This window comes from Ursus maritimus, unplaced genomic scaffold (assembly GCF_017311325.1).
Source record: "Ursus maritimus isolate PB19 unplaced genomic scaffold, ASM1731132v1 scaffold_14, whole genome shotgun sequence".
Taxonomy (NCBI): Eukaryota; Metazoa; Chordata; class Mammalia; order Carnivora; family Ursidae; genus Ursus; species Ursus maritimus.
Window position 1 is genome coordinate 43116854 of NW_024423786.1, and position 26117 is coordinate 43142970.

A 26117-nucleotide genomic window follows, 5' to 3' on the forward strand; every position below is an offset into this window, starting at 1 on the left:
ATTTTTTAAAGAAATTAGCACACCAGGTCTAGAGGACAAAATGAAGACCCTACCTGAGAGGCCATATAAATGCCCTTTGAAACAGTGTCCCCGTGCCCCTAGAAGGCATGCAGACAACAATCATTTCTTACCCTTGTCCTTTTTCTCTGTGCCAGATAGTTCAGAGAAAGCTTTTTCTAGTACGGCAATGGTCTGGGCGTCCATTTCTTGGGCTCTTTTCACAGGCTCTAATAATCTCAATCTTCTGTTCTCCTCCCTGAGGGAATGGTTTTCCATTGCATACTTTGCAACTCTGGGGTGGTGCTCTATCTGTGACATAGAAGAATTACAGACTTACAGACAGACAGACATTTCCTCAATAACCAGTTTGCCGCCAAGCCATGGGGAAACATTAGGAACATTGCACGCGCTGCTGGCAGTGGCTGGCTGCAAGGGCCGTGGAAAGCAACCTGGAATTTCTGACCACACGGAGTATGTGCATAGCCTACGACGCCATTATCCCACATCTGGGTCTGTGCCTTGCAATTTACGCCTGGACATGGGCTCGTAAGGAGAGAAATGCAAGGGTGTTCACTGCGTCCGACTCTTCGTGCAGTGGGGGCTGTTGACATTAACACGATGCAAAGAATTAGGAAACACTCTATTAACCAGGATGGAACACCCTCCAAGATATATTAAGTGAAAAGGGCAGCAGAAAAGTATGTATGGTAAATTGCCTCTCGTGTTGAAAAGGAATAAAAGTAAAAATAACCATATTAGTTTGAATATGCATTAGAAAGCCTCAGAAAGATACAAAAGCCAGAAACAGGTTTTTTTGTTTGTTTTTTAATGATGTGCCTGTATTAATTACCCATCCTCCCCAGGGAAAAGGAAAACCAGCAATGAGAAGTTGGAAGGGCCCCAAGGTAAAGAGACTGCTGATTCAAACAACCACAACTGCCCACCACGACAAGGGACAAGGGACACTTGCCTGCTGGGTGGGGCGCTAATGCAGCATCTCACAGCTCCTGCCGTCCCCCTTCATTTTACCATCTTGGAAAATGGGGGGGAAAGGAGTTGTGCAATCATACGGTCAGCTGAATTCATTCAAAACACTTCCCACTGTATTAAGTCACATGAATTTGGTGACAAACTTATATTTGCCTCGAACCTCCCTTCTTTTTAGAAACCCTGCGAATGTCATACACTCACTTGTTCCCGAAGAGTCTGGATCTCATCCCTTAATTCTGACAACAAGCGGTCCTGCTCCTCAGGCAGAAAGCTTCCCCGGGATTCCTTGTGGAGCTTCTCCAGGCGCATTATTTGATCCTCTCGGAATTTCACAATCATTTTATTAGATTGAATAAATTTTTCTTTTTTGAGGGTGAGGTCTTCTAATTGGGTAACTTTTTCTACCAGAGACTTAAGAAATTCATAATTTGGTTAAATGTGAAAAGTAATTCAGCCTCCCTGAATTTCCACAAACCAAGCAATACACACTAACTTGACACTTAATCTCAAGGGCAACATTAGATTTCCCAAAGTTTTTGTTTTCTTTATTTACATGTGCTCTTCATTTCACTCAGAAAGGTAGCACGGAGCAAAACCCTAAAATATCTGGAATCCCCTTTACACCGACTCGGTTTCCTACCTTCTTTTCCTGTTCGGATTTCTTAAAGAACAACATCGCCTCCTGGAAATACTTCATGTAATTAGTCTCATCTCTGTCTGTAATTGATCCAGTAAGAAAGAAAAGGAAATGGAAAAAAAAAAAATGTTTATCTCCCAAATTTTAGGACCGAGAATTGAGCTAAAACAGCCTACGACTGACTGCTCTCAATCAATCAAAAAGAATCAGACTGTCGTCCCCAGATCACAGATTTCAAATCAATCCAGTCTACATATTCGCAATTCTTTGAAGAAAAATGTTCTTTTATCCTGTTTGGTAAACATATATATGTTACATGACTAAATCTTAGAAGTGAATCTAAATGAAATTAGTATCTCTTTTTTGTACTTGTGAGGAATGAAGTATTCAAAATTATTTCTACTCCTCCTTCCCACCATATCCGCAGATATGCGGATATGACATACATATAGTATCTGTATCCAATTACAAAGTATGGGCATCCCTCGTTTTACTGTCCTTTGCTTTACCGTGCTTTCCAGATACTGCATTCTTTACCAATTGAGAGTTTTTAGCAACTCTGAGTTGAGCAAGTCTATTGGTACCATTTTTCCAATAGCCTTTGCTCACCTCACATCTCTGTCACATTCTGGTAATTCTTGCAACACGTCAACATTTTTCAGTATTATTATTTGTTATGGTGATCTGTCTGTGATCAGTGACCTTTGACGTTACCATTGTAATTATCTGGGGGACCACAAACCATGTCCATATAAGATGGTGATCTTAATAAATGTGCTTTCTGACTGCTTGACTGCCTGGCTCTTCCCATCTCTCTCCCTCTCCTAGGCCTCCCTGTTCCGAGACACAACAATACGGAAATTAGGCCCTTTAATAACCCTACAACAGCCTCTAAGTGTTCACGTGAAAAAAACAGTCGCACATCTCTCACTTTAAACTAATAGTTAGAAATGATTAAGTTTAGTGAGGAAGGCATGCCGAAAGCCGAGACAGGCTGAAAGCTAGGCCTCTTGCACCAAACTGCTAGCCAGGTTGTGAAAGCGAAGGAAAAGTTCTTGAAGGAAATGAAAAGCGCTACTCCAGAGAACACATGAATAATAAGAAAGCAAAACAGCCTTATTGCTGATACGGAGAAACTTTTAATGGTCTGGATAGAAGATCAAACCAACCACAACATTCCCTTAAGCCAAAGCCTAGTCCAGAGCAAAGCCCTGACTCTCTTCAATTCTGTGAAGGCTCAGAGAGGTGAGGAAGCTGCAGAAGGAGAGTCTGAAGCCAGAGGCGGTTGGCTCTTGAGGTTGAAGGAAAGATGCCGTCTCCCTAACATCAGAGTCCAAGGTGAAGCAGCAAGTGCTGATGGAGAAGCTGCAGCAAGGGGTCCAGAAAATAATTCATGAAGGCGGCTACCCCACACAGCAGATTTTCAGTGTGGATGAAACCACCTTATACTGGAGGAAGATGCCATCCAGGACTTCACAGCTGGAGAGAAGTAATGCCTGGCTTCAAAGCTTCGAAAGACAGGCTGACTCTGTTGTTAGGGGCTATGCAGCTGGTGACTACAAGTTGAAGCCAGTGCTCATTTCCATTCTGAAAATCCTAGGGCCCTTAAGAATTAGGCTAAATTAAAAAAAAAAAAATCAACTTTAATTCTACTGAATGAAAAAGAAAAAAAAAAAAGAATTATGCTAAATCGGCTCTGCCTATGCCCTAGAAATGGAACAACAAAGCCTGGATGCCAGCACATCTGTTGAACATGGCTTACTGAATACTTTAAGGCCACTGTTGAGATGTACTGCTCAGAAAAAAAGATTCCTTTCAAAATGTGACTGTTCATTGGCAATGCAACTGGTCACCCAAGAGCACTGATGTACGAGATAAACGTTTCCATGCCTGTTAAAACAACATTCATTCTGCAGCCCAGGGATCAAGGAGTCATTTTGACTTTCAGGCTTATTCCTTAAGAAATACATTTCATATGGCTATAGCTGCACAGATGGTGATTTCTCTGATGGATCTGGGCAAAGTCAACTGAAAATCTGGAAACGATTCACCATCTAGATGCCATTAAGAAGAATCGTGATTCATGGGAAGAGGTCAAAATGTCAACATGGACAGGAGTTCAGATGGAGTGGATTCTAGCCCTCATTCAGGACTTTGAGGGTTCAAGATTTCAGTGGAGAGAGTCACCGCAGATGTGGTGAAAACAGCACGAGAACTAGAATCAGAGCCTGAGGATAGGACTGAATCACTGTGATCTCATGATGAAACTTGAATGGATGAGGACTTGCTTCTAATAGATGAGCAAAGAACACGGTTTCTTGAACTGGAATCTATTCCTGGTGAAGATGCTGTGAAGTTGTTGAAATGACAACAAAGGATTTAGAGTATCACATAAACTTAGTTGATAAAACAGCAGCAGGGTTTGAGAGGACTAACTTTAATTTTGAAAGAAGCTCTACTGCGGGTAAAGTACTATCAAACAGCATCTCATGCTACAGAGAAATCGTTCATGAAAGGAAGAGCCAATCAATGCAGCAAACTTCATTGTTGTCTTATTTTAAGAAATTGCTACAGCCACCCCAGCCATCAGCAGCCGCCACCGTGATCAGTCAGCAGCCATCACCATGGAAGCAAGACCCTCCACCAGCAAAAAGATTACAATTCACTGAAAGCTCAGATGATGGTTACCATTTTTAGCAATTAAGTATTTTTTAATTAAGTATGTACGTTGTGTTTTTAGACATAATGCTACTGCACACTTAATATACTATAGTATTGTGTAAACGTAACTTTTATATGCATGGAAAACCACAAAATTTATTAGAGTGGCTTTATTGCAGTATTGGCTTTATCGCAATGGTCTGGAATTGAATCTGCAGTATCCCTGAGAGATGCCTGTACCATGTTCCGATGTCAGTAAAACAAACACACTTGTTCAAAAATGTGGGTAGCTTTACTGTACTGTGCCTGTCATCAGAGGATTCTCAAATAATATCCGCACGTGGTCTTCCTCAGGATAAAGGACACTGTGTCCCTCTTACCTTTGGTCAGAAAGCTTTCCGGTAGTAACTGCCCTGAAGTCAACTGGGCCAGCTGTTCTTTGAGCCTCTTCACTTCAGCTTGGAGCTGGCTCACATTTCCTTGGGTGTCTTCATTTACCACTGCCTGTTCAAGAATTTTTTAAAAAATATTAAAAGGATACTCTTGAGTCATACAATCTTGTGTTTCTATTTGTAGGATCTGGAGTGACAAACACCAGACAAAATTGCACTTCCATCCCACAGTCACAAGGCCCCTAGAATCACAGTGTGCTGGGGTGGGGAAGAAGCCTCCCTTCCCCGTGCCTCATACCTACAGCCAGAGACTCTGCCCCCTCACCACCCCTCCTGTATGCTCCCACTTAGGGCTCCACCCTGTTGGGCTGGGTCACCCAGGGATCTGGGTATGTTCACCTAACATTGCCTTCTTCTTGGGACAGCCTCACCCCCATGAAGAAAAGCAAACAGCTCTTCCCCTCTGGAAGGAGTATCCCCTTCCCCTCTGTCTTGGCCCACTATAAGGGGGTAATGAACTGCAGAGCTGGCCTGAGCTCCATCAGCTTAGCAAAAACTACCTTCTCCAAAAGAATCCACCCCTGTATTTCCTAACAGCCCTCCTAGAGAGAGGAGTTGGTTGGATAGGTCTATTTCTGTTTTATTACCACACTAAATGTTATTTTAAAGAAATGTCTCTTGATGAAATTATCTTAAAGAAATGACTTCTTTAAGACAACTTTTTTTTTTAATTAAAGATCTTATTTATTTATTTGAGAGAGAGAGCGCTCACGCAAGCTAGTGTACAAGCACGGGGAGCTGCAGGCAGAGGGAGAAGCAGGCCCCTGGGATCATGACCTGAGCCGAAGGCAGACGCTTAACCGACTGAGCCACCCAGGCGTCCCTCTTTAAGACAACTTCTAAGAGGTTCAAAAAGGCCCATAAAACCTACAGGTGATAATAAGACCCAACAGTTGACTACCAATCAGATCAAAGGGACCCAGTTGTGAAATACCCAATATCCTAAAGAGGGAGAAAATCTCTGACACAGTCCCAAGGTCCCCGTGTTCTTGTCTTAAGGCATGTTTGCCCATTGGGAAAGATCTAAATAGCACATCCTTAAATGAGTCCCAGATATCCTAGCCACTTTCCACCAGTAGGCTGTAGAATAGGACTTACCATTGCTAATAACTAGTATAAGGCTCCTCCTGGTTTTATCGTTTGATGTATTCAGAAGCCATTTCTAGTTGCTTCTGATGCTTATGGCCAGTCTTATTTCAAGGCACTCCTGTACATTCTGACATCACTGCCACATCAGTGACATCATAATCCTAATTATCCCTGCAGTTTTCCACTCTCCAAAAACTTCTAATAAGTCCCAGGAGACAGGGTCAGGAAGCTCTAGTGATTTTTCCTCCTTATATGACGAATACCCCACTACAGGGTCATAATCCAATAAAATGAATCAACAACTAGACCTATACTCTTCTGACTTACCCAGAAGAGGCAACATGGACCTCTTCACTCTTACATGTTAAGATGATCAGGGAGTCTACTTGGGGGGTAGAAATGACCAACTTCTCCTTTGAAAGAAAGAGGAAATTAACCTGCCAATTCATGGCATTGTGATTCTTTTGTCTAGAACCAAAGGGGCCTCCAACCTTTCCAAAAGAAGTGGGGGACCCCTGCTCCAGGGGCTGGCAAAGAGCTGCTTGCTCATGGGCCAAGTACGGTCTGCCATCTGTTTTTGTGAGTAGAGCTGCACTGGAACACGGCCATGGCCTTTTGTTTGCATACAGCCAACGGCTGTTTTCTCACCACCGAGACAGAGCTGAGTAGCGGGGACAGACAATACACTGTCCAAGAAGCCTCAAATATTTACCTTTACAGAAAACATTTTCTGACCACTGGTGTACACAAATATCAAGGAAGCTTCTTATATAGAAGGAAGATGGGGAATCCTCGGACGTAGAGACAACTTAAAAGACAAAGCTTGTCATTTCAAACTATCTTCATAGTGAAGCCCCACCACACACACACACACACACACACACACACACACACACACACCTCTGTTAGCAATGGTTTAGGTAAATAAATTTAGTCTCCAACCCAGTTAGAAAGAAAAAACTCTGCTTTCCTTTAAGAAAAATCAAGCCAAACAATACCAACCACAAGACCTAATCTAGATCTCAAATTACTTGAGCAATACAGAAGGCTAGGAAAGATGAAATAGAAATCTTGCTTAGAATTAAGCTTTCACAGAGAAATAAATAGAAATTAGTGTTAATATTAGGGCAATGACAAGCTTAAGTATTTTTCTCATTTACTTAATTGTACTCAGTATTTTACCTTATTTTTAATCAGCTTGGCTCTCTGAGCAAAATTAAGTGTTGACAGGGTTTCCCCAAAACACCTGGATCCAGGATGAACATTTGCGATTATGGCTGTTTTGGCATTGCCTCCAAGGGAATCCTGTTTAATGATATGAATGGTACACATTTTCAGGAGAGAAACCACAAGATCTTTGTTAAGCAAAGAAAATGGATATTCTTACCACTAAGGCTGAGAGATCACATGCCTGTCAACCATAGTGAGCATAAAAGGGCCCCAGAAGCCAATGATCTACTTTACCCGAAGTAAGAAGGTAAGTTTGGAGTCTCTGTAGCAAACGTGCCTCTGTTTTCCATTACCCACATCGACAAGCGCAGTAATCACCTGGCCCAAGCAGCTCAACGACCGGTTTATGTTCCCTGCCTCCTAGAGGGAGAAAGAACAAAAATTGAGATGCACTGGTTTCGTTTTAGTATTTTGAATTAAAATATGCCTAGCAGTGAATTTTGAATGGAAAGTCAAGTCATGGACAATATTACTAAGGATAACTGACTTTTCAGTGGAGGTCCTCAACTATCCCCTAACCTTTTCCTATTTGACACACACTGCAATTTTAGTATTCAAAGACAAATACAGAAACTATGTGAAGGAAAAAAAAAGCCACCTCATGTCTAAAAGTTTTAAATTGACCTATAGGTAGGGATAAAAGCTAGAAAAGAACAAAGAAAAAAAGGTTGGGCATTAGTAGGCATATTTTTCAATTCTTTTATTTTAAAATGTTTGCTACATTAAAACATTGTGATAATAACCCACTCCACATCCCATAAAGTCACTGATGAACTTATTACAAGAGATTATTCAGTCTAATTCTGTAAAGTGTATAAGACCCTTTTAAAACATCATTTGGGGAGGGGAAAATGTTGGGGTTGAATATGTTACACTGGACTTTTATTGTAGTTATATACTTCAATAACTGGGTCTGCAGTGGTGGGAGTACAGAAAACAGAGAGAAAGTACATGTTATCAGGCAAGATGCGCAGAGTTCCAGTGCCGCTGTTTCAGCAGTCAGTAAATCAGAAAGGTGTTGACGGCACTGTCTGTGGAGCTGGGTTACTTCTGCTTCAATTCCAGATCTACTCCTAGCTGTGTGCCCCTGGACAATTTCACTTCTGTTTCTCCAAAATAGAAAGGATCCCAGTACCTACTTCCCAGAGATGTTGGGAAGATTAAATGAGTTAATACACAGGAAGCAACTGAAACAGGCCCAGCATATGTCCTATTATAAACACTGGCTATTTCTCTTTGCTTCATATCTCAATAAAAACATGAGCCCAAGTTCATCTGAAACTGCCTGAGAGCTCAGGAGGCCCAAATCCTTACTTCCAACGCAAACGTAAGACTGTCCTCCACCATTTCCGACTCTCCACCCCTAGCTCTCATATACCCTCACCTATAGCATCCACACAGTTTACTGACAACGTGGATCAGAATACATACATACGCACCGGCAAGATGTATTCAGAGAACCTCGGGTCCCACTGCAAATCCCTTAGCCTAGGACTAGGTCCTCGCCTGCCCCCCTGAGGTATTAACCAGCCAGCTGCCCTCCTTTCTCTCTAGACTCTCCCCTTGTGAATCTGGCAGTGGTGGGCCAGATGGCTAAGCTTCTACAAAACAGGCTTTTTCGTGAAATCACTCAAAACTTTTCAGCGTTTCCCAGTGTTTGAGAGTTGAGTACAAACCTCGCCTGGCACTCTTTGCCTTCAGTGACCTGGGCCTGCTTGCACCTCGAGGCCCACTCAGTCACTGATCCACACTGAAATGCCAAATGCCATACTCCCTCTGCATCCATAATGACCTTTGAGATGTCCTCCCCGCAAGGCATGTATTCCCTGTTGCTCTCTCCCAGTCCAAATCCTGCCCCCTTTGAGAACCCAACTCAAGAACTACTTCTTTTCCATGCTTCCCCCAAGCAGTCCAGTCCCTTCTTCCTCTGACCCTGGCTGATATTTGTACTGTCATCCCTTCTGGCGTGACTTCAAATCAAATACTCTGGCTACCGAGAGACTTGTTCTGTCCCACCTTATGCTTAATGTCCGTACCCCACAACAAAAACTTCTGCGTCTTTAGAATGGGTGCACGTTCTCATTCCTTTGTAACCTCCACACACTCACCTTGGTACTGACTTCTAGTAATTAATTCACACACAGGTTGAGTTGAAGGTCATAATTCCATTCTTACCTTTAACCTCATCCCTTCTGCATGGGTGTCTTTTTGCCTTTCGGATCCTGCTAAATCCACCAGATTGAGTAGGGAGGTCCGTATGTTCACAGTCTCATTGCTTTTCTCCATCGACTCTACTGTAATTGTAAAGACTGCATGAGACCGAGAAGATTCTCTATTCATTGACGTCGAGGCCACACGTCTGTTTCTCCATCCTCCAGACAGCACCTAGGCAAAGGGAATATTGCCACAACTTTCAAGTGACACAACAGCAATTTTCAGACTGAGAGATTACACAGACAAGAAAATTAGTAAAAACGTAAAACCCTGTATCCAAGGATATACATTTTTCTCATGCACAGGTTTACAAAACTGGCCACTGTATTAATTCATAAATCATTTCTCAATAAATTTCAAAGCATCTCACAAGACCATATTCTCTGATCCCATGGCAATTAAGAATCAACATGATAAATAAGTTTAAATTACCATAAATTTGGAAATTCAAATGACATTTCTAAGTGATTCATGGGGCAAAAAAATTATAATGGAAAAATACTTGGATTCATAGAACAATTAAGATATTAAACCTTGTGTGAAGTTTAAGCAATAATAAGTAACTTATAGCATCAAACACTTATATCACAAAAGAAAGGACATAATAATCTAAGCATCCAACTTAAGAAGTTGGAACAAGGAGAGCAGGATGAACCCAAAGAAAAACAAAGAAAACCTTTAAAGAGCAAAGCCATGTAAACAATATCAACTATGGGGCGCCTGGGTGGCACAGCGGTTAAGCGTCTGCCTTCGGCTCAGGGCGTGATCCCGGTGTTCTGGGATCGAGCCCCACATCAGGCTCTTCCGCTATGAGCCTGCTTCTTCCTCTCCCACTCCCCCTGCTTGTGCTCCCTCTCTCACTGGCTGTCTCTATCTCTGTCGAATAAATAAATAAAAAAATCTATAAAAAAAAAAAAAAAAAAAAACAATATCAACTATGCAAAAAGGGAAAAACAAAACTGTAGTTACAGCAAAGTATTTCAAAAATGAGATACTGGGAACAGCTTTGTGGCCATATATTGGAAAACTGAGAGGAAACTAAATTTTCTAGAAATACAAAACTTCCCAAAACTTCTGACCCAAAAAGAGGTAAAACGCCTCCACGGCTCTAATACAGAATTTTCACACTTGATCTTAGCCGAAACTGCAATGCAATTCCAACCAAAATCTCAACATAATTTTTTTTTAGTACGTATATGTACACACGTAGACACACACACACACTGGGCCACATGTAAAACCTACTTCTTACTATGAGAGTCACAGTTTAAAAAGCGTGAATCAGGAGACTGGCTTGAAGACAGAAGAACAAATTAATGAACTGTGATATATATACGTATATATATATATACAAATAATACATGCACACACAGATATTCATACAATGAATTAATTATCAGCTGTGAAGATAAGTGAAATGCAACATGGATAAATTTCATAAACATTGTTGAGTTTTAAAAAGTTATAGAAGGGGGCGCCTGGGTGGCACAGCGGTTAAGCGTCTGCCTTCGGCTCAGGGCGTGATCCCGGAGTTCTGGGATCGAGCCCCACATCAGGCTCCTCTGCTAGGAGCCTACTGCTTCCTCTCCCACTCCCCCTGCTTGTGTTCCCTCTCTCGCTGGCTGTCTCTATCTCTGTCGAATAAATAAATAAACTCTTTAAAAAAATAAAAATTAAAAAAAATTAAAAGTTATAGAAGGCTAAATACAATTTATTAAAACTCAAAAGCAGTCAAAACCAACATTTTCAGAAATACATACGTATGTGATTTAAAAGTGGAAGGAAATGATCATGACATTCAGCACAGTGTTTATGTTTGGGGAGGAGCCAGGGACATGAGATAGGGAGGGGCACAGAGGTAGACAGGATAGTACTGGTGATATCTGGGTCTTGAATTCTTAAGGTCCTCCAAGTTCATTTTAACATAAGCTTAACTTCTATGCATGTGGCAATATTTTGTATGTATTCAATATTACACGATAAAAAAAACTGTTTAAAGTCAGCTGGCTAGATCAGATCCCATAAAAATGGGAATATTTTGTAAATTCCTGTCAAGAGGTTTATTTGCCCCAAGCTGGGTACTCAAAAGAGGTTAGCTTTTGACACCTAACAAGTAAACAAGGGTAGAAAATAAAGGGAAGAGAACAGCCAACTGGTTTAAAAAGCAGCAATCCCAGAAGGCCCTCAAAGGGGCAGCTCCCAGGAAGAACCACTGAAGAAATATGACACTAACGAACTGTCCCGCAGTGACCTGCAGGGTGCCTGACTAGAATGAACAGCACCAAAATCATGCAAAATCATGAGGCTCAGAGTTCTATTTTAACCAAGGGGAGATCTATAAAACAGTCCTATTCTTTTCTGCTTCTCATGAACATTCTGCCTTTACAAAATTATTTTTAGTAGCTCAATTCTTGCTTTTTTTGAGATCGAGGTGCTTTTCACAGCATGCGATATTGCCTAAGGATCAAGGTGCTCAAGGTGGGGTACCTGATAGGCTTCAGCAGCTGAGGTCACCACCTGTTCCACTGCACCAACAACAAAGACACCCTTCTTGATATGCTCCCTTAAGTACAGTCCAGCTGATGCAGAGTCCAGTAGGTCATAGATCTGCTCATTGTAGATTTCAATAAAGGAGCACTTACAAAGGAAACTCTTTCCAGCTCCAGCCTGGAAAGACAAGCCTCATTTAGACATTTTCTTTGCATGAGTTCATCTGTACATTTTATGAGCAGCACCCTCTCACGTGCTTCACAAGGTGTACATTTCCTACATGTTCTTTACACAATACAAGGTACCTAAAAGCCAGTTACAATTCCAGGTAACTAGTGTTAACATATCATTACATCTTAAGGCAGCATCAAACTGTGATCCCAGGAAGCCGAGGTCTCCACAGGTGACTCAGAAGCAAGCCAGAGAGGAGGGACTTGAGCAGTCCAAGATGGGCAATTCCTCCTCCTTAAACCGAGGGATCACTGACATACAACATCATATTAGTGTCAGGTGTACAACATACTGATTCAATATTTATATATGCTGAGAAATAATCGTCACAGTGAGTCTAGTTAACATCCCTCACCACACACGAGTTACAAATTTTTTTCCTTGTGATGAGAAGAGCAATTCCATGTTCATCTGTCATATACTGGACTTCCTCAGAAAGTTTTACTTGCAACAGGTGCTATATTCTTGAAAAGACTGAAGATAATTTATCTCAAAGCCTGTCTAGGATTTTTAACCACAGGAATGTGGGACACTAAACTTCCTACACTGGCGCCCAAGGTGCATGTCTAACTGTAAAGGTTAGGGATCATTTCTGCAAAAAAGCAAATGGTAAGCCAATGTCACGTAGCCAAATCCCTGGTATGCATGGAATGGAACATGTAACTTAACTAAGGGCTCCTAAACATGGAATTCACCAAGCTAAAGAAGCAAGCATGAGCAAGGCCCAACCTGAGAGCCCATGGAAGAGGGACGCCCACATCGCCAGCACGATGGAGTCACACCATGTACAAAACAAGCAAACTATGGTCAGGTGGTAGAAGGTGCTGCAAAGGAGTCAAGGATGAACCCATCACCCCGGGGCACCCTCAGGATCTAGAGACGCCTGCGGTCAACTGTGAGCCTACGTGCAGGTAAGTGATGGGACTTAACGAATCTGTTTTCCTCAGTTAAGATTTTCTTTACGCTTTCTCTCTTGCAAAATCTGAGAGCCCAAGAAGCACTACCTTTTTCTTTCTTTTATTCTGAGTTCACAGAGGATGCATGGTTTAGAAACTAAAAATTTTTAGAAAATTAAATTTTAAAATGAATCTTTCTTTTTTCTTAAGAACTGAGAGGTTTTTCTAGGCCACAGCAGCTTATCCACATTGTAGAGTACCACCCATGACCCTCCATGTGTTATGAGCGAATTATTAGTAGCTAACTGCTTGAAACTAGAATTTCACAGAACCACTTTATTTTTTACAAATTTTACCTTCTCTTTTTCACGATCAATTAAGGAAAACAAATACTCAAAACTTCGTGGGATTACTCCTCTCAGGTTATGAGAAAAATGATCAGATTCAGATGGTCCTAAAGAAATGTAAAAAAAATATAATATGTAGCAATTCATCTTTATTCTATAACAGTCCTTCAAAATGGCAATACCGAAAGGAAATTTATACAGAAATAAGATGACACACTGTATAGTCACTTCCTTCTTTGTGCCCCCAAACAAGTTAAATTTTAGTCTGAGACTGAATAGAAGTTGCCTATCAACAGGACTGAAAGAAGGGCCCATAACAGCTACTAACGCTGTCTTGATGTGCTATAACCTGCAGTAAGTTAAATGGCCCTTGTAGGGGCACCTGGGTGAGCATCCAACTCTTGGTTTTGGCTCAGGTCATGATCTCGGGGTCTTGAGATGGAGCCCCGCGCTCAGCAGGGAGGCTGCTTGAGATTCTCTCCCTCTGCCCTGCCCCCAAGGGCTCTCTCTAAAATAAATAAATAAATCTTTAAAAAAAATAATAAATGGCCCCTGTAAACTGTAATATATATATTACATTATATAAATTACATTATATATAAATTATATAAATTACAATATATAAATATATAATGGAACTAGAAAAATGCAAGTGAATAAACAAAGAGAACAAATAATATGAGTGTGCAGATAATTTTATAACATTTTCCTATTAAATAATATACAAAGATATTCAACTTATTCTTTAGTTACCTTCATCATCTCCTGCCTCCTCTATGCCTTAGCGCCTCATCCTGCTTCCCTCCAGCCCCTCCCAATCTAATCTACTCATGTGCCTGAGTAATCCTTTTCATTATACATCAGATCAGGTAGCTCTTCTTTTTAAAAAAACCTTCCAAAATCCCTCATAAAATCCCAAATCCTTGCCACGTCCTACATGACCTGGCCTCAGGGTAAACCCCAACTTACCTCCCTACTACCCCCTTATTCTGGAAAACTCCCCTCCCATGGGTCTTCCTGCTGTTCTTTGAACACTCTTGAGCCTGTTTCCAACTCAGAGCCTACTGCCTGGAAGATGCTTCTCCCAGAGAGTCTCATGGTTCCTTCTTGTTTCACTCAGTACCACTCTTTCTGACTGCAACTCTTACTCAGAAACCATTAAAAACAAAAACAACCCACAACCAAAATTCAACAAGAAAATAAAAAAACGTGAGCAAAGGAAAAAACCTTAACTGAAAAGACAAATGAAAAACCTAGAGAAAAATCTGTTATCAGTATTGTAGACAAAGGACTAACCTCTCTATGTCATAAAAATCTCCACAAATGAGTAGGAAAAAGGCAAGCTAAATTTTTTAATGGGAAAAAAGCTCGAATGGGCATTTTACAGAGAGGCCGTTCAAATGTCCAACAAACATGTAAGGTGTTCAGTTGTCTACAGACATCAGGGAACTGCAAACAAAAACACAATGAGATAATACTACGCATACTCCAGAAGGCTAAAATTTTAAAAACTGACAATACCATGTATAGACAAGGATGTGGAGTTCCTAGAACTTCCATGTATATCCTGACCATATCTACTAAAGCTGATACACATGTAACCATGATCCAGCAATTCCATTCCTAGAAATGAACTTTAAAAAAACACATACAAGAAAAAGCAGTCATGGCTGAATTATACATATGGTCTAAAATTGGAGATAATCCAAATGTCTATCAGCACTAGATTGGAAAACGTGGCAGATCCGTTCAATGATATGTTATAGGGCAATGAATAAACTACTACCATATGCAACAACGTGGGTGAATCTTAGAAACTTAATGCTGAGAGGAAGAGCCAGACATAAGAGTATATACATAAAATTTCATTTCTAGAAGCTTAAAAAAAGGAAAACTAATGATGACAGAGAAATCAGAGTAATACACAATCCAGGGGAAGGGGGTGAGGTAGTTACTGACTGGGAATCTCGATCCAGGTAGAGACTGCACAGATTTATAAATATATAAAAAGTCATTAAACCCAATTCAGAAACTATCTATGGAGTACCTACTCCATGCTCAGCGATGACTGGGAACATAGCTGCAGACATGGACTTGCTATCATGGAACTCACAATCTGACAGAAGCCTGGGAAACAGCCCTGCTTTTATGAGGACAACATTGTATATAGAAAGTATGCCTTCCCCCAAAATGTACTAGGTGCTTAGGTGCTGTCATCATAGAAAGAGTAGATTAAGCCAGGAAAGGATCATCTTAAATTCACTTACCCATCATCGTAAATGTTTTCCCTGAGCCCGTCTGTCCACTGTAAAAATAAATGTTTTAGACATTATTTTTGCACATGAAACTTAAAAGATTACCCTCCTGTTTTAATATGGTCTACTAGTGCATAAATTTCCCACAAAGATCTTATTTTCTTTCTTTTTAAAAATTATATTAGGTAGGGGTGCTTGCCTGGCTGTCAGTAAAGCGTGAAACGCTTGATCTCGGGGTCGTGAGTTCAAGGCCCACATTGGGCATACAGCTTACTTAAAAAAAAAAAAAAAAAATTGAGGGCCGCCTGGGTGGCGCAGTCGTTAAGCGTCTGCCTTCGGCTCAGGGCGTGATCCCAGTGTTCTGGGTTCGAGCCCCACATCAGGCTTCTCCGCTGGGAGCCTGCTTCTTCCTCTCCCACTCCCCCTGCTTGTGTTCCCTCTCTCGCTGGCTGTCTTTCTCTGTCAAATAAATAAATAAAATCTTTAAAAAAAATTGGGGCCACCTGGGTAGCTCAGTCAGTTAAGCATCGGACTTTGGCTCAGGTCATGGTCTCAGGGTTCTGGAATTGAGCCCCGCATCGGGTTCCATGCTTAGTGAGGAGTCTGCCTCTCCCTCTCCCCTCTGCCCCTGCCCCTGCTCGTGCTCTCTGTCTCTCTCAAAAAAAATAAATAAAATCTTTAATAAAAAAAATTATACTAGGTGAGAAGTGAATGATTCATTTTCTTTCTCCCCTATTCTACCACCAATAACTACACTGTTAATTGCCTGGTAATGCTTCAGGATTATACAAACACAGCCATCAGAATTTTCATTTAATTTTTATTTATGAAACTGAAACGATGCTCTTCATACTGCTCTGTAATCTGTTTTGTCCTTTAATTTTATCTCAGATATCTTTCTAGGCCAGTAAATAGAGATTTACCTCATTATTTTTAATAGTTACATTGTATATTCCATGCATGCATAATTGATTTAACCAGAAACCACTGGATTTTTGTTTCCAACTTTTTCTATTCTAAATAGACTAGCAGGGATGCCTGGGTGGCTCAGTCAGTTAAGCATCTATCTGCCTTTGGCTCAGGTCATGATCCCAGGGTCCTGGGATCCCACATTGGGATCCTTGCTCAACAGGGAGCCTGCTTCTCCCTCTGCCTGCCACTCCCCCTGCTTGTGCTCTCTCTCTCTCTGGCAAATAAATAAATAAAATTTTTAAAATGAATAAATAAATAAGTTAGCAATTCCTTTTCTAAATTCTGCCTTTAAGGATACTAAAATGTCTTCATTTAAAAATAAAGCAATTTTAAAACTCCTTATGCTATAGGCCTGATTTTGTATGTAGTGTTATATCTTCTCCATTACCCCCAAGAAACAAGAGTAACAAAAACTAAAACTAAAAATGTTATGCTTAAGATAGATATCAATCAGGGTGTCAAATGTCTTTAGCTTGGATTCACACAACAAATATAAAAAAATTTTGAGGTGGGCCTGGGTGGCTCAGTCAGTTAAGCGTCTGCCTTCGGCTCAGGTCATGATCCCAGGGTCCTGGGATCCAGCCCCACATCGGGCTCCCTGCTCAGTGGGGAGTCTGCTTCTCCCTCTCCCTTTCCCCCCTCCCCTCTTGCACTCTCTCTCCCTCTCTGTGTCAAATGAATAAATCTTTAAAATCTTTAAAAATTTTTTTGAATTCATTTTTTGTTTAAATGCCCCAAAAGGGGGCGCCTGGGTGGCTCAGTCGTTAAGCGTCCACCTTCAGCTCAGGTCATGATCCCAGAGTTCTGGGATCGAGCCCCACATCAGGCTCCTCTGCTGTGAGCCTGCTTCTTCCTCTCCCACTCCCCCTGCTTGTGTTCCCTCTCTCGCTGGCTGTCTCTATCTCTGTCGAATAAATAAATAAAATCTTTAAAAAAATAAAATAAAATAAAAATAAAAAAAAAATAAATGCCCCAAAAGATAAAACAAAACAACCAACCAAACAGAAAAACCCAGTATGATCTAGTTGTTTACCTCTTCCTTTTAGAAGTAGTAAAAAAAAGTTCTTTAGTAATACAGAAAGAGAAGTGGTTATTATTGAGTCCCCTACTTGAGAGTGAAGGGGACACTATTAATAATCACCCTACAATTGGAACTGTCTTAGGTAAACCAAAAAGTATGTTCCCCAGCCAGTAAATCAAACACTCATTTCTTTCCAAGTGTTTCTCATTTCTACTTTCTTCTAGCAAAAGCAATTTTCATTAAGTTATTAATGAATATGCTACAAATTAAACATAATTAGTATGCCTACAAGGTCTTCAAAGACAAAAGTTCTAAAGATAATATAATCTCTGCCAAATGTGGCTCTTATTTCAAATTCACCTTTGAACTTTACCACTCAAAATATTCTGTGGGGAAAAAAAATCTGTTTTCTGTTAAGAAGACAGATGAGAAAATAGGTTATCTGTTTCACTGCTAAAGAGAGAACATTTAGTTTTTCTGAAGACAACTGAAAAGTAAGCAGGAAAAGCAAAGGCAAATTTTCAAGGATGTATGTGCAATATGAGCCTAAATTTTACACTTTTTAATGCATTTTCTATTTTCCTGTGCCTTGAACCAATTATAGATGAACCAAGGGCACATGCACACAAGGCACCAGCTGCTCAAATGTCTTATATAATTCACTACATTGTTAAATAGTTCTAGAAAAGTCTACTGCTAAGAAAAAAATTATACTACAAATTATATTCCTATTTATAAAATAAATCCGAAATGATACTAAAATTCACCTTGTATAATTGCCAAGGTCACAGTGTTTTCTGGACCTCCATCTTACATTCCAACATTAAATCTATAGCAATATTTTAAGGCTGTCAACATTGAGAAATTCAGGACCATGACTCACTTTAAACATACATTTGGAAAACAATTTGGCAGTTGCTCATAAGGTTAATCATAGACTTACCATATGGTCTGGCAACTGCATTCCTAGGGATTTACTCAAATGATTTGAAAACTTATGTTCACATAAAAACCAATATTCAAACATTTGTAGCAATTTATTCATAATCACTAAAAACTGGAAGCAACTAAGACATCCTATCACAAGGAAATAGATTAAAAAACCGTGATACATCCATATAATAAACTACTATTCAGAAAAGAAAAAAAAAGGAATGTTATTGATGTATGCAACAACACAGGCGAATCCTAAAGGCATTTTTACTAAGAGAAAGAAGCCAGATCCAAAAGGTTACATGTTGTTACGAATCCATTCATATGGCACTCTGGCAAAGACAGAACTATAGGAACAGAAAATATATTAATGTACCCTGGATGTCAGGGGTTGGGGAAAGGGCGAGTGGCTGACTGTAAGGGGGACAAACAGGGGAAACTTTTAAGGTGAAGGAATTGTCCTCCTCAGTGCTGGGTGTTAAATACACGACCCTCTCCACCTGCCAAGACACTATATAACTGTGTATCACAAAGGGTGAAATTTAAGGCATGCAAACTAAAAAAAAAAGCAAAACACATCAACCAGGATGTCAGCGGTCCAGGATGGAATGCACGTAACTACATTACAAGAGCGTGACGTTAACTGCACTAAAGTGGGTGGACAGCAAAGGAGCTGACCTAAGTAACTTTAGAAAAGGAGGTTTTGACTGGAAATCGTAAGGCTAAAAAAAAAAAAAAAAAAACCAAAGAAGAAGAAGAACTGTACATCAACACTGTCCTCAGTAAATTTGTTTCTCACAGGGATACAGGATAACAATTCTGAAAGCGCTTTACGTGGGCACTGGGGCTGAACAAATAAGTGAAGGGCTGATGGAAGGTGGGAGCCAGCACTCTCACTGCCAGCAAGGCAAGTTACAGATAAACAAAAAAGAAAGGTTAGAATGAACCAGTGTGGATTCTAAACCCTTGGATTAGAGTCAGAGACCTAAGCATGAACTCATGTTTAGCTCGATGTATATACAAATGGATATATACAGGAACAATTACAGACACGCCTATATACATGACTTAGTATACAGACATTTATCACCTAGCTGTCTGCGGAGAAGACCTAGGAGCACTGACACTCCAGTAGCAACAACACCTAGTGCCCACATCTTGGTTCCTAAATACCGTCCTCCAATAAAAGGAACCAGGGCTCCTTGGCGAAATGGCTGAGTCTCAGCCTGGGACAGGGAAAACACAGATGAGCCAGGAGCAGCCTGGAGCATCATACAGTAAGGAAGTGCTCGAGCAAAAGGACGTGACATGTCAAAGGGACACAGAAACCAACCTCCCACAGCTCCCAATGGCCCAGCTAGGACAACATGAGCAATAAGATAAAAAGAACACATTGGATTATAACTCCAAGTAGAAATAAGTAAATGGGGGAGAAGAGACAAATCTTCCTCACAGAAGAATTCCAAATAATCTATGTAGATATTCTCCTCTCCAGGAGGTAGAGTTTAATCCCCTCCACCTTGATTATCCCAGTGGGGCCAATCCGATCACATGAATCTATAAAAGTAGGGAAACTGTCCCAGCCGTAGTGAGAGGGAGATGTGACTGAGAAAGAAGAGTCGGAGGGTTGCATGTTGTTGGCTTCAATGACAGAGAAAGGGGGCTGTACCCACGCAGTTTGAGTGGCCTCTGAAAGGTGGAAAAGGCAAGGAAATGGAACTCCCCCCTACAGCCTCCAGAAAGGAACACAGCCCTGCCAACACTTCTATTGTAGCTCAGTGAGATTTCGGACTTAAGAACCGAAAGATAATAAATTTGTATTGTTTCAAGTCACTAAGTTTGTAGTATTGATTACAGCAGCTAGAGGAAGAAGCACTTACTATGGTACCCTTGTATAAGGACAGAGCCAGGAACTTACTATGCAAAGATGGTACCGTTATAACCGCTCATGCAAGATTCCACAATGCCCTTGGCCACAGCTGAGAACACGGACTCCTACAAATGTAAGCACCAAACATTTTAACATTTCCTAGAAATGAAAACACTTTCCTAAACTACATTCAAAAACAGAATAAAAATAATGTGCTTAGATTTTTCAACACCTGTGGTAGTATGAAAATTGCAATCACTACAGAAAAAAGGTTAAAACATCTAAAATGATAAAACATTAGACCAGTATGTCCATTAATCTCGTATACAATTATAGATTTAAAAGCTTACATCTACAATTTATACAGAATTTTGTTCAGCACATTGCATGCAAATATTATACTGGTATTAGCATCAAATACATGGCCCTATATGTTCTTCTGTGTTTTCTTACCAGCTTATACTAAATAATCAATACCTGATTTTTATTTTCATTTTTACATATAAGTAGATGCAATCTTATCAACAGGCAATAATTCCTAAACCTGCATTGTCTAATACCATAGCCATGAGCCACATGTGGCTACTGAGCACCTGAAACGTGGCTAGTCCAACCTGAGATGTATTGTAAGTATAAAATATACACCAGATTTGGAAGACTGAACGTGAATAAAAAGAGTGGAAAATATTTCATTAATAATTTGCTTTATATTGATTACATGTGGAAATGATATTTTGGACATACTGGATTAAATAAAATATAGGATTAAAATTAAGCTTACCTGTTTCTTTTTTACTTTTTTGTCAACATGGCTACTAGAAAATTTTAAATTATATATGTGACTAACTTTATATTTCCATTGATCAGCCATGTCCTAGTTGAAAAAAGATCTAAAGATCTAAATGTCTCACCAAAACCATCATGTGTGTAAGGGAATAATCAAGATCTGTGATGTCCAATACAACAGCCATTAACCATATGTGGCTATTTAAATTCAAATTAATTAAAATTAAACAAAATGTAAAAGTCAGGTCCTTAGACGCACTAGCTACATTTCAAGTGCTCCATGGCCATATGCAGTTAGTGTATCTGAGAAACTAAATTTTAGATTTTATTTAATCTCAATAAATTCAAACTTAAATAACTACATGTGGCTAGAGGCTATTGTAACGGACAGCGCAGATATAGAACACTTCCCTCATTACGGAAAGTTCTAATGGATAGAGTCGACTAGATCTTAACTAAATTGTCTAATTAGAAAAAGTTACTGACATCACAGTCGTCTTAAACCTGTTACTCTCTACTATGGACTGAATGTTTGTGTTTCTCCCCCAAATTTGTATGTTGAAACCCTAATCCCCAATGTGATGGTATCTGGAGATAGGTCTTTTGGAAGATAATTAGGTCATAAGGGTAGAGCCCTTGTGATGGGAGTAGCATCCCTCTAAGAGACACGAGAGAATTTGCTTTCTCTCTCTCCACAGTGAGAAGGCAGCTGTCTCCAAGTCAGGAAGCAAGTCCTTACCAGACACTGGATCTCCTGGCCTGGATCTTTGAATTCCGAACCTCCAGAACAGTGAGAAATAAGTGTTTGCTGTTTAAGCCACCTGGTTTTGGTATCTTGTTATAGCAGCTACAATTAAGACCCTCTCCCTAAGCTATGAAGTTCAACTAGACTTAGCAATCGTCCAAGTGGCCCTGAAAAATACACCTCCACTAACCTCCATCACTGGATGGTGAGCGAAAGTAAAGCAGGCCTGTCATTCTGGTACAAAGTTTGATGAAAGAAGAAAAATAATAAAATTTAATTTAAAATATTTTAAATTACATTAAATCTCAAATATTTACATGTTTGAGTGTCCTTATCTGAAATCTATCAAACTAAAGAGACCAGAAATGAAATCCTCACAAATAACAGAATCTTATCCAAATGGAAAGTTAAGTTTCCAAAACTGTCTTTACCTGAGTGGTGTGCATGTCTGCAACATGATCGAACGTGAAGGTCTTGGGCTCAGGGTTGGAGTGAAGCCGGAGAGTGGTAGAGGAGAGCACAGATAAGCATAAGTTTTGCTCTCCATCAGCTGATCCAGAACCTTCTGTAGGTGGACGAATTCGCACAAAAACTTTGATGGCGTCACCTTCATTACTAAAGACAAGAAGTGTACCAGCCTAAGTTTACTGGAGAAAACTAAAAAAGGATCTGAGTCTCCTATAGCCTCTAATGTTTCCATACTGAGTTTTCCCCAAAAAGCCCCAAATCTACCCGCTAACATTTACCTCTTCTAAAAGAGTATCACATGACTCACACCCTTTACTGGTTTGCTCAATGATACTCATCTTCATAAGCTTTTATTTGAAATCAACCGAAAGAGAGTTGATTCCACGGAGCTCCAAGCATGTCTGCTTGTCTGATTTCCCTCTTGGTAGCAGTAATAAAATAAGTCACCCCAAGGGAGAATGATGTTACTGATTCCATCTTTTAGCCTGAAAGGTGAGAGGATGAGGGGAGGGTTGGGGAGGAAGTGTGATGTTTCCAGATTTCTAGGTAGCTGAGGACCAAGCTTAATTCTGAAACAAGCACCCCTTACTATGCTAAATGGTTGTTTCAGGAATACCACATCCCTAATTTTTTTGGTCTCATCAACGAGATTTTTTTCCTTACCTTGGTTGGTTAGACTGACAATTTGTCACATTGCGTAACTCAGCTAGAAAAAAAGACAAGAAATTATTACAGGCACTTAAAATTGTACTAAAAAAATCTCATACTTGGGTGCCTGGGTGGCTCAGTTGGCTAAGCCAACTTGATCCTGGGATCAAGTCCCACATCGGACTCCCTGCTCATCAGGGAGTCTGCTCCTCCCTCTCCCCTTGCTCCTCCCTCTCCCCTTGCTCCTCCCCCCTGCTCATGCTCTCTCTCTCTCTGTCAAATAAATAAATAAAATCTTAAAAAAAAAAAAAGAACAAACTTAAAAAAAAAATCTCTTTCTTATCTAGCCTGGTCTTCTGTTGCTGACACTCCTCAATCTCCTCAGGGACCGAGGGAGAGGGAGAGAAAGTCTTAAACAGACTTCTTGCTGAGCATGGAGCAAGATCTCAGGACCCTGGGAGCATGATCTCAGGACCCTGAAATCACGACCTGAGCCAAAACCAAGAGTCGGACGCTTAACTGGCTATGCCACGCAGGTGCCCTGACAACTCCATCTTTCTAGTTGCTCAGGCCAAAAACCTTGGAGTCATCCCTGACCCCTTTCTTTCTCATACTTCATGCCCAACCTGTTAGCCAATCTTTCGCTCTACCTTTAAAATACATCCAGAATCTTACAACTTCTGATCAAATTCACTGCTATGGAATCAAGCCAACAACATCCCTCATTTGAGTTATTACGACAGTTTCCATGCTTCTCTTTCTCACTCCCTCATCCCCAAACTCCCACCTATTCTCAACCCAGAAGGCAGAATGATTCTGTTAAAAAAGAACCCAGACGTCAACTTCCAGCATGACCGCATGAGGAACTCCACTGACCCACTGCCCGGTAAAACTGGTGAAATAAAAACCAGAAAACAAAACAAAACAAAAAGACACTTAAAGTCTCTAGAAACAGCCATAAAGGCAAACAGTCAAATGAAAAAACATCCAGTCAAGAAGATCTATGAAAATTCCACAACAAAGGTGAGAGTCTATGGCAGTTGAACCAAGGTCCCTCCCTTCCATCTCGGCAAGTTGGCGACTCTACCCCAGACTGCACAGCCAAGAACACAGGGATCCTGCTCCCCTTCCCTCAGCTTCCATTTGGAGGGCTTTCTTCCCAGGAGCGGGTTATCAGTTTCTCGTCCTGCCTCCAGCCAGCTGCCTGTTGCTGAAGCTAAATCCCAGATAAATATGGTTGAGAGGTGGGGGTTCCCTTCTCCCACCCAGCCTCCACTTATGGAATGAGGCAGTACCTTGGACATAGCATATTGAGAACACTGGGACCCTGATCACCCTTGGTCTGGCTCACAAGGCAGTGGTTCTCCTGTAGGAGAGGCAAGTCAAGGGGACACCAGCTGCTATACACAGACACATACACACACACACACTCCCCTCCCCAACAAATACACAGCCGCTAGAGCAAAGGTGTCACTCTGAAAGAAGGTTATCATCGTCCCTACCCCCAGCTCCAGAGTCTAGGCTCAGAGATTTTGCCTCAGGGGAGAAACACACCATAAAGCATATAGCTCCAAAGGAGCTGACCTCATTTCCAACAGAGCATGGAGAAGTTCAAGCCTAATCACACACTCAAGAACAGTGAAGGTTGTAGTGAGAGGCCATTAGGAGATACAAACAAAACCACAGGCCTATTAATTTACAGGAGAGAACTGGAGCCTCAGACAGCTGGGAGCAGCTTTACTGGGACAAAACAAGTATCAAACACAGATCTCGGAAACTTTTCCTTCAAAGGGGCAAGAATCAGGAGTGCCTGGGTGGCTCAGTTGGTCCAGTGTCTGAGTCTTGGTTTCGGCTCAGGTCATGATCTCAGGGTCATGAGATCAGGCCCCGGCTGAGTGTGGAGCCTGCTTAAGATTCTCGTTTCCATTCCCTCTACCCCTCCCCCTCAAAAAAGGGGGGTGGGGAAGAATCTAATTAGATTAACTTGTAGGGCAATGTTCTGGGCATTGTTCAAAAAAGGGCAATTAGCTGGTATTCCTGAAGTTTAAGAACTAAGTGTGGCCAGGGAAAGAGAGAAAGAGGTCCCCACCAAAACCACTGTCATCAGGGTGACTGTGGGTATACCCCAAGCTGAACTTCTCTGAGGAGCGACATCAGAGGCTTAACATTGTGAGAGGGAAAGAGATGTCACTAAAATGATCCAGTCAGTCATTAAACAAACAAGCAAATAACAACCCCTGGAGGGTAGAGAGACCAGTATCCAAAGCTGCTATAATTTATTATCTAAGATGTCAAGTAGCCAACAAAAAAATGCAAGGCATTCAAAGACACAGGAAAGTATGAGCCATGAAGGAGGGGGGAAAAAAAAAAGCTGGCTACAGAAATTGCCTACGATAGCATCCAGATGTTGGGAGACTTCAAAGTAACCATTATAAACATGTTCACAGAACTGAAGGAAATCATAATTAAAGCATTAAAGGAAGGTATAATGACAATGCCCCAGCAAATAGAGAATAGAGATAGACATTATTTTGAAAAACGTTAACTCTGCAATTCAAAAAGTATAATAACTGAGGTAAAAATTCACTAGATGGACTCAACAGTACATGTAAACTGGCAGAAGAAAAAATAAGCAAGCTCAAAGGCAGATCAACAGAAACTATACAAGCCAAAGAACAGACAGAAAAAAGGTTGAAGGAAAGTGAAATGAAGCCAGCCTCAGAAAAATGTGGGACACCACCAAACACACTAATATACATGTAATCGGGAGCACCAGAAAGAGAAAAAAGATAAAAAGCAGAAAAAATTTCAAAGATATAATAGCCAAAAAGACAGTAGAAATGTCTATTTTTTTCCTCCTTTCTTCTTTTAATTGATTTTTAAAGCTTTAGAATGTACATAATGTATTGTTGCTTTGAAATGTACACAATGGGGGTGCCAGGCTGGCTCAGTTGATACAGCACGTGACTCATGATCTCAGGGTTGTGAATTTGACCCTACGTTGGTTGTAGAGATTACTTAAGAAATAAAATCTTTAGGGGCGCCTGGGTGGCACAGCGGTTGAGCATCTGCCTTCGGCTCAGGGCGTGATCCCGGTGTTATGGGATCGAGCCCCACATCAGGCTCCTCCGCTGGGAGCCTGCTTCTTCCTCTCCCACTCCCCCTGCTTGTATTCCCTCTCT

At 40.8% G+C, this 26117-nt stretch overlaps 1 protein-coding gene across 1 annotated transcript in view; it reads right to left on the bottom strand.

Moving 5' to 3' along the window:
• KIF15 (kinesin family member 15) overlaps positions 1-26117 on the bottom strand; it is a 65086-nt gene that overhangs the window by 32013 nt on the left and 6956 nt on the right. The window contains exons 2-14 of the mRNA XM_008703905.1: positions 22951-22993; positions 22251-22434; positions 20337-20413; positions 15505-15542; positions 13247-13344; positions 11761-11940; positions 9235-9444; positions 7294-7419; positions 7012-7134; positions 4669-4792; positions 1631-1707; positions 1192-1401; positions 132-309 (exon numbers count right to left, since the gene is read on the bottom strand). Coding sequence (XP_008702127.1) covers positions 132-309; positions 1192-1401; positions 1631-1707; positions 4669-4792; positions 7012-7134; positions 7294-7419; positions 9235-9444; positions 11761-11940; positions 13247-13344; positions 15505-15542; positions 20337-20413; positions 22251-22434; positions 22951-22993 — 1668 coding nt within the window. The remainder of the gene's footprint in view (positions 1-131; positions 310-1191; positions 1402-1630; positions 1708-4668; positions 4793-7011; positions 7135-7293; positions 7420-9234; positions 9445-11760; positions 11941-13246; positions 13345-15504; positions 15543-20336; positions 20414-22250; positions 22435-22950; positions 22994-26117) is intronic.